Here is a 13,851-nt window from a genome sequence, read left to right on the forward strand (position 1 = left end):
TAACTACAACAAGACTGCGCACAAAGACCACAAGGGGGTGCACCAAGAAAGCATAAAAAAATGCGGAGACAAAGAAACATGACAGAAATGGAGGATATAGAGCTAAAAAACGCACTTTTAAGGTCTTTCAATAATTTTCTAGAAACTGCCGATAAACTTGTTAAGATCCTCAAGAAATCTAATGAGACCCTCGATGTTGTGATAAAGAACCAACTAGAAATTAAGCATACACTGACTGAAATAAAGAATATTATACAGACACCCAACAGCAGACCAGAGGAGCGCAAGAATCAAGTCAAAGATTTGAAATGCGAAGAAGCAAAAAACACCCAACCGGAAAAGCAAAATGAAAAAAGAATCCGAAAATACGAAGATAGTGTAAGGAGCCTCTGGGACAGTTTCAAATGCACCAACATCAGAATTATAGGGGTGCCAGAAGATGAGAGGCAGCAAGATATTGAAAACCTATTTGAAGAAATAATGACAGAAAACTTCCCACACCTGGTGAAAGAAATGGACTTACAGGTCCAAGAAGCGCAGAGAACCCCAAACAAAAGGAACCCAAAGAGGACCACACCAAGACACATCATAATTAAAATGCCAAGAGCAAAAGACAAAGAGAGAATCTTAAAAGCAGCAAGAGAAAGAGACTCAATTACCTACAAGGGAATACCCATACGACTGTCAGCTGATTTCTCAACAGAAACTTTGCAGGCCAGAAGGGAATGGCAAGAAATATTCAAAGTGATGAATAGCAAGAACCTACAACCAAGATTACTTTATCTAGCAAAGCTATCATTCAGAATTGAAGGTCAGATAAAGAGCTTCACAGATAAGGAAAAGCTAAAGGAGTTCATCACCACTAAACCAGTATTATACGAAATGCTGAAAGGTATCCTTTAAGAAGAGGAAGAAGAAGAAAAAGTAAAGATACAAATTATGAACAACAAACATGCATCTATCAACAAGTGAATCTAAGAATCAAGTGAATAAATAATCTGATGTACAGAATGAAATGGTGATTATAATAGAATCAGGGACATAGAAAGGGAATGGACTGACTATTCTTGAGGGGGAAAGGGGATTGGGAGATGTGGGAAGAGACTGGACAAAAATCGTGCAGCTATGGATGAGGACAGGGGTGGGGAGTGAGGGCGGAGGGTGGGGCAGGAACTGGGAGGAAGGGAGTTATGGGGGGGGAAAAAAGAGGAACAAATGTAATAATCTGAACAATAAAGATTTAATTTTAAAAAATTTGAAAAAAAGAAAACACTGAATAAGCCACTAATAAACATTCTAAAATTAATTTTAGCCTTAATTTTAAGCTGTTTCACTTTAGACAATACAGCTGAAGAAGCCTAGAAGAAAGGAAATTACTCTCATGTCTGCAGCCATGATGATTATGCAGTAACCTCAAGGGCCAAATGAAATAAAGCCAAAATTCAAATCAATCATTGGCTTGGGGTGCCCTATCACCAATTTAGAACTTTCCTAGTAATGAAGTTCTCTGAGGAGGAAATGTTCAGCTAGATAAGGAACACTAGATGGAGGAGAGAATCACAGTTAAAAGCAAGCAGCAAGAACGAAACCAGTCAAGAGAATAGTTACTAAAGGTAGGATTAGAAAGTGTCAAGAAGGATTAAATACCTAATACCTACTAACATAAAGATCTAGAAGGATAAGGAAAAGAACAAATCAATTAGATTATCTACAGATCAAGCTTGAAATTCACACAGTGGAATTCAAAAGTTAATTCTGAAACAAATAATATGCCAGTACTCTGACACGTCATTCAACTCTGATGCATTATAATGTTAGTCAAATGAGGAAATTGTTATCCTTTATTAAGGAACATTCATTTTTAAATACGGAATACTACAAAACTCTATATAAACAACTTTGTGAATCACCTCATAAGTCCAATCATACACAAAAATAAATTTTATATAAAATAGGCACATTTAAAATAAGAAAGACACCACAACAGTGTTTCTTCTTGCATATTTTCAAGGACTTGTACCAATTTAAGTCATTTTTACAAACTCCAGGTGTTTAAAATTAAAAGGTAATTTTTGTTTCTTAAACTACTGATAGATTCCTTTCAAATCTAACAATAAAATGTTATAAAGTTTCCTCTAGACATTTTCATAGCCAATGCATTATTTAAACTACCAAAACCTCTACTCCGATATAGCTTCCCTATCTGGCCTCTTTTTTTAAATCTCTATTTTCTCCTCACTTCCATCTACACAGACCTTTCTCAAACAAAGAGTCATGACATTCATTCCCTTGTTCCAAAACCAAAGTACTTCTCAAACCCTGACAGAATAATAGATTTAGAACTCAAGTTTAGGAACAAAACACTCTGAAATGTCAAAATACTTTTCAAGCCTTTTGTTTTACCTTAAAAATTAAAATAAATTTATAGTCTCCATCATATATGCATTTTTAGTATTGGTAAACATACAAAATATTGTTATTATTGATTAAATATGTAATGTTTCTTTCCCAAATAATCTAATAACATGAATATGCCAAGAAAATGCATCATAATTTTCCTGTGGCTTTCCATACTCCCAAGCACATGGTTAAGTACCCAATTTTAGCCTTAGCACAATACTGACAGTAATAGTTTAATAAATATAACTATTATTTCAATATCTAGGGAATAAATTAGGGAATATTAAAGCCCTTGATAATCTGGCCTGAACCTTCTTTCACCCTGCATTTCTCATTACTCTATATTCACCCTGTGCTTAACTAAAAAATAAAAAGCTAAAAAAAAAATCCATCTATTAATTTACTCCTTATCCTTCTTATGCTTCCTCCTAGAAAGCCCTTTCACTCATCTCCTCAAGAAGCTGTATCCATACATCAAGGTCCAGCTCAAGCCCAACCATCCTCCAAGTAATCTTCCCTAATAGCCTTCCTTTCTCAAAAATTTTGCAGTCCATCATGGTACTAACCAGTCTGTCTCATTATGTTTAGTTGTGTGTATAAGGATACATACAACATACCAGCTAAGAATCAAAGCTTTGGAATCAGAGAAACTCAGGTCAACATCTGACTCTGCAATTTACTAAGCATGACCTTGGGCAAATTATTTAAAAATCATCCTGCACTGGCTTTGTCTGTTTTATGCAAATAGCCACTATCAGGGTTAATCTCAGAATCAAAAACAGTGATGGGTATAAAGCACTTAGCACAATACTGACAGTAATAGTTTAATAAATATAACTATTATTCCCAACATGCAGACCCATGTCTTACTCATTTTTGTATTCTTTTCCATGTAGTGTTTTGCATGTGCTTAATAATTTCTTGGTTGATGAAATTTGATCAATTCAGAACTAATCACCTAGACAGATCTTAATTAGATCCAAATTCTAGTGAATATCAAAAATGGCTCGTTTATCATATTATTAGCAGTTAATTTTAACATTAGCTTAACCATTTTATACTTTAGCTACCATATACATAAATAAAGAACCCAAAGCATCATTTTGAAAGTATTCCACATTGCATTATTATCATGAGTAGGCCAATATGGAAAATGCCTGACATAGTTACATAAAGTCTAAATCTAAACACATTAGCAAGTGTCCAAAGCAAGCCTTTAGCAAATTAAAGAATTCCCATGTGGATCCTACTATTTTAAAGTTACACTAAATCCTGAATCCATTTTTCCAACTGACCCTTTGAGTTGTTCCTGTGCCAGGGGATTCCCAACAGAGACCAAGCAGTTCTGCCATGGTATTCTCACAGAGAGTACCAAGGTATGATCTGGAAACCCAGATCAACAAGATTCCTACTAATTCTTAAATGTACACAATAGGCTCTATAAGAATGGATGAGTAGATTCTTTATTCCTAAAATTAGCAACAGCAAAACAAAAGCAAATAAACAAAAACCTACAGCAATGCCAAAGACTGATGAAGAAAGGGACCATGATAACTACAGGGAAGGAAAAAGAAGATACAGCAGAAAACCTAGCCATCAAAAGGCAGCTTCAGGAAATCATAAGCTAAATTCAGAAAGAGAAACTTCAGCCCTGACTGGTGGCTCAGTTGGTTGGAGTGTATCCCCTACACCAAAAGGTTGTAGGTTCAATTCCTGGTCAGGGCACAAACCTAGGTTTTGGGTTTGATCCCCGGTCAGGGCTCAGACAGGAGGCAAGCTATCAATGTTTCTCTCTCTCAAACCAATTTTTAAAAAGATCCTACCCTAGCAGGTTTGGCTCAGTGGATAAACTGGATAAAACATTGGCCCATGGACTGAAAGGTGCTGGGTTCGATTCTAATCAAGGGCACATATCTCAAGTGCAGGCTCCTCCCCAGCCCTAGTCCCAGCATATGTGGGAGGCAACCAATTGATGTGTCTGTCACATCAATGTTTCTCTCTCTCTGTCTCTCCCCCTCCCTTCCATTCTCTCTAAAAATCAATGGATAAATATCCTCGGGTGAGGATTAACAACAACAAATATATATATTTGTTGATTTAAAAAATAAAAGAAAAACTTCACTAGAGGAGGGAAAGCAGCTTTACTATAGTACTATGTGAACTACACTGAGTTTATTGTCACACTGTAAACATTAACAAATGTGTTCATCCTAAAATATTCCTCAAAGCAACATATATAAACTACAGTAAAAAAAAAAAAAAAAAAAAACATTTTAAAATTGACATTTGCTGTTTAAATGTTAGGGATGCAAGATGAGATCATTAAAAGTAAAGCTTAAAATATTTCCAGTGACAATCATGTTCATGTGAGATATTTTCATCTAAATTAATGAAAACCTATAACACATGTGTTTAATACTAGTGAATACAGTGGCTCTTCTAAACTTCTTTGAAACTGAGAATAATTATTTTAAATTTTCATTGAAATTTTAATACTTCCAAAAGACATGTTTTAAAATGTTTTTTAAATTAATGATATTATAGTTAAGATAAAACTGTTATATAGGCACTAAATAAGGTCGCATTCACGCATTTAAAAAAAATGATAGAAGCAAATATTTCCAAAGTTATTATTTGTTTTAAAAAAATATGAAACAAGTAGTTCCATATAAGAAAATTTTAACATTTAAATTGTTCTGCATATTTTGCAATAATAAAGAAATGTCCTGTATATATGAGATATATTTATATATTTGTGAGTATGTGTGTGTGTGTGTGTGTGTGTGTGTGTAATGTGTATGTATTATACACATATTTTTGGGTGTCCCAAAAATATGTATACAAACTTTAACAGCTGATTCTATTACATTTTGAAAATGAAATGTATTTTAATAAACACCACCTTTATAATTATTCAAAGTACTGAATAATTTTTTTTCTTGCCCTTTCATAAACTATTTCTCAAGGACCAAATTTGATGAGATCAATTCCTCCTCACTAGGATCAACTCATTGATTCTAAATCTGTTAGGCAAAAAAAGAAAAACATATAGTAACCAGTAACCAATAAATTATTAAAGCACTGCTTTACATCACATTCAATAAACTCTCAGTCATCAATCCCTAATCTGCCTTAAATTTTAATTACTTTCAAAGAAAGAGCCTTAATACATATAATTTAAGCCCTTATTACACAGCACTATAAATATTGATTTCCCCTTATCAAAATATATGCACACTGAATCATGAAAAGGTAATATAAAAAAGAAAAGGAAATGTAAACATTCATTAAGACAGCAAATCTGTTCACTTTGATGATTTCTCATAATATCTCTATAAGAACACTTGCTTGCTTAAAACTAAGTATGCGATGATTTAAAGGAAATTTATTCTTAAAATACACTAAAGGTCTGAAGTAAAACTTTTGAAAGGCAAAACTTTAGTAGAAAAGAATGTTTTCTAAATTTTATTAATGAGGCAAACTCCAATTTAAGGTTCTAAAGGTCAGTATTAAAAATACCAATCTGCAGAGAAAGAGAGAAGATAAAGTGATTTTGGCTGTCATTTTCAGAGCTATTCAGAATAATCACAGCTAAATAACAACTTTAATATGGAGCCAAAGAGATTATTTCTCTCAGAATTCTTTCAAGAATTTGCCATTTTCAAAATTCCCATGAAGCTTAGTTTTATTACTGATGCTCTCTACTCCACTGCTATCCATTAACACTGCCTAGAATAAGATAACAGTATTTTTTAGTTCAGTCTATGGGTCTACTTCCTGAAGTGTACAACATTAATAATTATGTTCTGGGTGTAGCACAACATTTACCAATGGAAACCATAAAAGAAAGCACTATTCACACAATCAGAAGACTAGAAAGGAACTTGACAGAGACCATACAGGTCAAAGAAATGTTTCATAAGCTCTTTCTTTATCGTAGACTCTCAATCTACCTTTTCCAGAAACCAGTACTATTGACTATACTTACATAAACTTATTAAAATGACCACAATTTAATTTGTACATTGTATAGTTTACCTTAAACTTTAAATGGACATGTTTAATTTGCTGAAAATCTATCTTCTACCAAAGGGAAAGAACAAGAACATTACAAATAGATTCCAGGGTTAACATTATTTTAGTACATTTATTTTAAAGCACTATAGTACAACCTCACTTTGTGTGATATGTCAAACTTTTTAACCAGTAAGTATCAGCCTTCCTTTTTCACAATGCCACAAATATCCCAGAAATTTAAGTCTTCAAAAGGAAAGATTATAAACAGTTTATTAAAATAAAATTCCATCGGAAGTCTTGATATAATCTACATAGTATACAATAAATATACTGTTAGTGATTCATAAATACTAAGTTTTCTGAATCACGTGTCCTGCTACCAACTACATGTTAACAAAACACCCAATTACTTTTTTAATCTAACTTTTCTGCTCTAGAAACCAAGAGCCCTACCCCTACAGCTCCTAGAAGCTCAAATATCTGTTTCCCTGCCTTCCTGCGTGAGGCATTAAACCTTCATATTTTTATCCTGCAGCTTTCCTAATAAGCATTATTCTTCACCACATTTTTATTTGCCACATTTTTATCTGGAGGATAAAGACTATTCAAGCATAAGACTATCCCATCTATCCTCTCACTCAAACTATAACTATGCACCTAATACTGATCATTCTATAATCATTTCACCCGAATTACCCAGTGATAGGTTTGACGTTTCAAGTCCCATTCAAAGGGGCTTGATATGTTTCAGGGTAGAGCAAGCTAAAGATTCTCATCATTATATTCTAGACATTACAGCTTCCAAAAAGCTTGAGAAGTTCACCAACGCCCTGCTCTCTCCTCTCTAGAATAGTAAACATCCTGTCACAGAATCCAGAGAATAGGGGCTTTGCTCTGGAGAGCAGAGCAAACACTGCTCAGAGCAGCTGTTAGTAACTTTCAGATGGCTGCGGGACTAGCACTTCAGTTACATTAATGATGTCATCTTGTTCTGCTTTACTTTCTCCTTTTCAGTCCTGCAATTAATGTAGAAAACCTACAGATTACTTTTTAAAATAAAGTTTAAAAAAAAACATTCGCTACACTACTTTTCCAAAAGAAATCATTTTCAGATCCTTACATCATTACTTAATCCACAACGTATCAGTTTATACGTGACACTGGAAGGCTGAAAAGGACTCAATTTTTTACCTAGACTGACCAATCATGTTTGCAAGTTTTCAATCATCTCGAGAACGTTCTATATTTACAAGGTGCTGGTGCGGTCTATCAGGAGAACTGTGCTGCTCACAGACGAGCCCTGAATATCCTGCACTTGATCGATTGTAGGTGCATTTCTGGTTACCTGCTGCGCTTTCTGCACCCTTCGTCACCCGGCCAGACTCCCACCAGCAGACACTTTCCCGTCTTTTAAAACGCCCTTCCTCCCACAGCTCAAACACACACACACACACACACACACACACACACACACACACACACACGGCAGGCTCGGAGGTTTCCTCATTCTGAGACGGAACCACTAATCCCACTAGGTATTGTGACTCTCAAAGAATCCTTCAGCAGCCTCCCCTGGGACATCGAGCTCAACGGAGCTTTGAACCCCCAAACTCGCTGCCAGCTGCCTTTGCAAAGGCAGCACCAGAAGCAAGCTCCATACCGCATTGCCGCTGTGGACTTTTTCTAGCAGCTTAAAAAAAAAAAAAAAAAATCAGCCCAGCACCCTGCAGACCCTGCCGGCTCTTCTGCAGCACGGAAGGCAGCTCCGCAGGGCTCAGCAAGGATCCCCGGGGAGCCCGGCTTCAGGGCGGGGAGGCGAGTGCCCTGGAGAGGCTCTGTCGGAAGCGGGGTGTCGGGGGGAGGGGGGGTAAGGGGAAGGCGTCCGAGTGAAAGGGACCGCGACAGAGCAGCGGCCAGGACCCTGGCGCCTGGGCGTTCGGCTCGGCATCGCGCACTGGCCGGGGCCGTCGGATAGCGGGCCCCCGGGGGCCCCTCCCGAGAATGGGGATCCCGCAACGACGGGCTGAGCACCCACCCCCGACCCCCCGCCGCCTCCCGGCCCTCACCTGTCAGGAGCGCCGGGCTGTCGCCCGCAGCCGAGGCGGGAGAGGAGGCGGCGGCCGCGGCAGAGCTGGACGCGCGCCTCCCACGGAGGTTCCTGGGCACCAGCTCGCATCCGTCTGCCGCGCCGGCCACCAGCAGCCCGAGCACCAGCAGCGCAGCCCAGCGCCGCCGCCGCAGCCAGCCCGAGGCCGGGCCGGGCGCCGGGGCGGGAGGAGGGCGCGGAGGAGGAGCGGGGAGCCATCGCGGCGGCGCCCGGACCGCCGGCCACTCGCTCCCTCCTCGCGAAGCCGCCGCCTGCGACTCCTCGGGCCGCCCCCGCCGCCTCAGACTCCAGCTCCCGGCGGACGCCAGCCTGGTCCCCTCGGCAGCGGCGGCCTGCGGAGCCCGGGTCCCGGCGGCGTGCATTGGTTCCGGTTATTGAAGAAAAAAAAGTGAGGGGCAGTGCGGTGCGGCGACTCCGGCCGCGCGCGACACCCGCGCTGCTGCAGCGGCGAGACCAGGACCCGCTGCTCTGGCGCCACCGAACACCAGCCCAGCGCCCGAGCCGCCGCCGCCGCCGCGGCGCATCCCCCCGCCCCCTCCGGCCCGCGCTTGTCGTAGTACCACAGGCGGCCGGCGCCTCCGCCCCACACACTTGCTCGCATACCAATCCCCCGCCTCCTTCAGGGCTGCTCCGCGCAGGCGCGGCGCGGCTCCACTGCGCCTGCGCGGCGCCCAGCCCCGCCCCCGAGGGCGTTCCCCGGGGAACCGGAGTGCCGCGGGGTAGTTTCTAATGATTTAGCTGAGCTGCTAAAATGGGGGGTCCGGGGGAAGACGGGCACGCCCTCCTCCCCCCATTCAAGCCCTCGCTGCGATTGCCGGGAAGTGGGGGGGATCCAGGGAACGGCTGGAAGAGTACGGATATTCCAGATCGTTTAGACGAGTTATAGCCCCTGTAGACCGCAGCAAAAATCATTGCATGGGTCCTGGGCACCTGGGAATCGGAAACAGCATCAGGGGAAATGTAATCTGTAAAACAGAATTTCCATGCAGGTGGGGCTTCCAGGAGGCTAGCAATGTAGAAGTGGAGGTTAGACTAGCCTAGCGTTTTATTGACGTGTCAACACTAAACGCTTGCCAATGTGCTAGGCGCTGTTCCAAGCGCTTTACAGATTTACACATTATACCTCTTAGGTTGGGTGGTGGTATCCTTGTTATCTGATCCATTCACAAAGGAGGAAACAAAGGCCCAGAAATGTTAAATAACTCACACACACACACACACACACACACACACACAGCTGGTTAATGGGAGACATTTAGCACCACTGCATGGAAATGCTGAAAGGGATTTATTGTAGCCTCTGACTCTCCTATAATCAAACATTACCTGAACTCATTATCTATCTCCCTACCCCCACCTCACCCACGGGGCCTTTGCTGCGGGTTGAATAGGTTGACAGAAGAAAGGTGGTTCATCCTTGACTTGGCTTCACTTACCTCGAATGCAGCACCACTGTGGACACGTGATGATGCACAGTTCAGAAAAGAATCAAGAATTTCTTTGAAGCTAACCAATCTTTCCACAGTTATTTCTTGACAGACTTCTTGGAGACATGATGTTCAGGTGGCAATTCTTTATAGGGCAACAGAAAGATTATATTTCCCCTGCTGAAAGGCACAGCCATTAAGTCACACTTGCTGAGTGTGCACCAAAAGGACATGATTCTGCTAGAGAACCGGGAAAATATAAATAAAATAATGAGCAATGTCTCCAGAAGGCAACATTTCATTCACTTAATACTTACTGAGTACCTAGCATGTGCCAGGCAGGTTACTGAGTAGTGAGGATTCAACCAGGAATAAGAAAATACTTGAAAAGTCTTTTGTTAGTAAGTCAGCACTCGGCTATATAAGATAGACAACATAGCCCCTATCTGGGGAATCTTACAATCTTGCTTAGGAGATAAAATTTACACCCATTAAGCAATTAGAGGCTAATACAAAGCGGTAATCAGTTGTTAAATTGGGTAGATAAACTGTGTTACAGCAGTGACAGCAGTATAAAACCACGAACAAATTAACAAGTAACGAAGACCAACCTTCTTTAAACCATCATGACTAGGGTTTTTCTTCTTTCTTTCAAAGATAGGGAGGATGTTGACAACGAGAGGGTACTGGATTTGGGGTTAAGTGTTTATTACTCTCACCATTGTAGCCACAAAGGGCACCGGGAACCTGCAAGCACTGGAGAAACCTTTCTCATTCTCCACCTCATTTCATCTCTGACATCCATACCGAAGTTTCTGTGAAATGAGTGCCCAGAATGTGTCTTCTCACTGAACAGAGGTATCACTGTGCATCTAGCATAAACGTTATGCATAAAAGAGAAAGCCCATTGCTTTGGAAGGCAAGCCTGGCTCTGGAATTACAGATGCATCTATTTGCAAGCCAAACAGAAAAGGTTCCCTTTAAGGAAATCACTTCCCTTTCTTCTCAGGCTCCCTCTCCCACTTTCCAGCCTTTAATTCATTTCCCTTGCTTCCCAGACGCTCCCTTCTCTCCTTTCCACTTGCCAAATGCCATTCGAAATCTACTTTGAGCCCCTTTTCCTTGCCTCCCTTCTGTCTCCCACCGCCTGGTTTCTACCTCTGAACACCCAAAGTTCACGATTTGCCATGCGTTTACAGAACGTCTTTACTGTCTGATTTTCATGACTTCAAGCCTCTGGTGGGCAGCTTTGAATTTTGGAATCAGACAAACCTGGTGGAAATGGCAACTCCACCCCCTTTCATCTGTGTGACCTGCAGAAAAACAGGGAACTTGGGGATCGTGTAATAATGCCTGCCCCACAAGGTTGTTGTTGGCGGCGGGAGAGTGAATTAATGACAGGTCAGTCTCCGTGCAGTGCCTGGCACACCGGTACGCAGTCACCCCTCGGGGAGAACTGGCCCCAGGCGCTGGGCGTGCATCCCGAGTGTTCCGGGCTTGGAAGAAGCTCCTCGCACTTCGCGTGGTGGTTTGGTTTCATCTTCCCACAAACAATTCCCTGCCTCCGTGGGGCACAGCCAGCACCAAGGCACAGCGGGATCCGGGCCCTCCCCATCCCCGAAGCACACCCGCCCTGCCCTGGAGTCGGGCTCCCTTCCCATCTCCTCTTCTCCCCTTTCTCCCCCGCAGCGGGGACAGCCCGAGACACCCCACCCACTCCAACCCGGAGAACCGGATCCGCTGCCGCGGGCGGGGCCGCACGGCGCCTGCGCCGCCCCGAAGCCTCGCGCATGCCCGCTGCCTCCCGCCGCCTCTCCGCAGGTGCGCCCGCGGTTCCGGGACGCCGCGCGACGCGGAGCACCCGGCTTCCGGCTCCCACTCCGAGGGCGCTGCGTCCCGGCGCCCGACCGCCGCGCGGTGACGTCACGGCGCGGGCGGGCGCGGCGGCGGTGGGTGGGCGGGAGGTGGGCTGGGCTGGAGCTAGACGCGAGGGGAATTCCGGCCGCGGTTAACCGGAGGGGCTTCTTCCTAAATCTCGCCCACCCGCCCGCCCGCCCACGGAGCTTCTGACCCGCCTCTGACCCGAAGGGCGGGGTGCAAGTCGGAGGTCTCGGCCTCCACTCTGCGCCCCCGGAATATCGGGGGCTGACTGAGCGCCATCCGAAAGCTGCTGTCATTTGCTCATCGCGGTTCATAAGCCTCGTGGAGAATTGCAAGGAGCTCCCTTTGGTGGGAGCCGTGCTGAGCACCAATCACTTGCTGGGTTTCCACTGACTCCCACACAAGCTTGCAAGGGAATTGAGGTGCAGAGTACTTTGGAAGCATCTCCAAAGTGATCCTGCAGGCCCCAAAATCCAAACAGTAAATGAGGCCTCAGCGGGTCATTATGGCCCTCAAATAGTTGAATCAATTAAAGCACTCAAAAAAAAGAGACACTCTGGAGGTAACTCATTAGCAAAATTCTTCCTCCCTAAAGCCAAGTTGGATATTCCTCAACTCGTTTAGGGAAGGTGGTAAACCTCATCTTCCTTTCCTCCTGGGAGTTTAAGAAATCTTTTTAAAACTGTCCTACATCCGGAGTAGGGAATCAAAAACTCATTAAGAATGTTTAACTTCTTAACATAGTTTTTTAAAAGCCACACAGCAGAGCAAAAAGAAGTCAGCTTTGCCTACCAAAGCCAAGGGAGTCTGTGGGCTTGTGGGGTCGTCGCTATTAAAGAAGATGTTTACTCTGTTACTGCATCATTTGAGGGGTTCCATTAATATTATTGATCATCTAATACCTGATAAGTGCTAAAGCAGTAGGAGTGCTGACAGTTCCTGTAAAAAAGAGTAAAGTTGTGCGGAAAACAGAAGTAGAGATATTCACTGTTGAAAATCACAAGACAATGAGAACTCATTTGCACAGAGATGAATCCTTGGATAGTAAATGACAGTTGTGAACATGAAAGGCAAATTATGCAACAGGTAACATGATACGATATGTCTATGCTCTTGCAGCAAGAGACTGAAAACGTGATTGATGGAATGAAAAAGTTCTAAACTATGATCCAAGAGACTACATTTCTAAGTCAAATGTAGACTTGATAAAACCTAATCTTAAGACACATAAGATCAAGTGTTTGTTCTGGAACTAAAGCATAGGATGGTAGAATATATGTCCTGGGAAAAGTAAGGTTCCATGGCTGCAAAGCACCAATCAAAGTTCATACTATCTGTGAGTTATGGGGCACGAGGTTGCTAAGGAGTTCCTTATAACCCTTGAAGAAATTATCTGGGAAGGAATTACCTACCCTCGATTTCAAAGTATACAAAACATGTGATTTTAGAAAAAGATACCATAGCACATACATGAGCAAGGAGGAGAAAAGTAGACCTCTTTCAACGTTTTAAAGGGTTGCCCACCTCCCTTTTTGTGTGTGTGGAAAATTCATACAGAGACTGCAAGTTTAAACCCCTTCTTATTGAGTCTAATGAATTTTAAAAACTTGGCCGTAAGTGCAGCCATTTGGAAGCTAAACCCTGCATAAGGAGAGGAACTCTATCTTGGTTCCAGGAAAGCCAGATAGGCTTATTTGAGTGAGATATGATGTCTTTAAGAATATGGATTCTCAACATAGTTAAAATGGCTATATTACCCAAAGCAATAGACAAATTTAATGCAATCCCCATCAAAATCTCAATGGTGTTTTAAAAAGAGAACAACAAAAAATTATCACATTTGTATGGAAGCACGAGACCCCAAACAGCCAAAGCAAACCTGAAAAAAAAAAAAAAAAAAGAATAAAGCTGCCCGACCGGTGTAGCACAGTAGTTGAGCACTGACCTATGAACTAGGAGGTCACAGTTCAATTCCCAGTCAGGGCATATACCCTGGTTTCAGGTTGGATCCCCAGTGTG

General features: G+C 42.4%; 1 protein-coding gene across 3 annotated transcripts in view; it reads right to left on the bottom strand.

The window, feature by feature from the left end:
* The window catches only part of STIM2 (stromal interaction molecule 2), a 215,712-nt gene that overhangs the window by 142,497 nt on the left and 59,364 nt on the right, over window positions 1-13,851 (bottom strand). The window contains exon 1 of one of the 3 annotated variants that reach the window (XM_070398313.1): window positions 8,484-9,052. The exons of 1 other annotated variant lie outside the window; for it this stretch is intronic. In XM_070398313.1, coding sequence (XP_070254414.1) covers window positions 8,484-8,886 — 403 coding nt within the window. In that variant the 5' untranslated portion in view covers window positions 8,887-9,052. Of the gene's footprint in view, window positions 1-8,483; window positions 9,053-13,851 lie in introns of those variants that run through there. One more of the 3 variants, XM_070398321.1, reaches the window with a different exon arrangement.

Source organism: Myotis yumanensis, unplaced genomic scaffold (assembly GCF_028538775.1).
Source record: "Myotis yumanensis isolate MYYU_CA2020_CCGP unplaced genomic scaffold, mMyoYum1.0.hap1 SCAF_1, whole genome shotgun sequence".
In the NCBI taxonomy this organism is placed as follows: Eukaryota; Metazoa; Chordata; class Mammalia; order Chiroptera; family Vespertilionidae; genus Myotis; species Myotis yumanensis.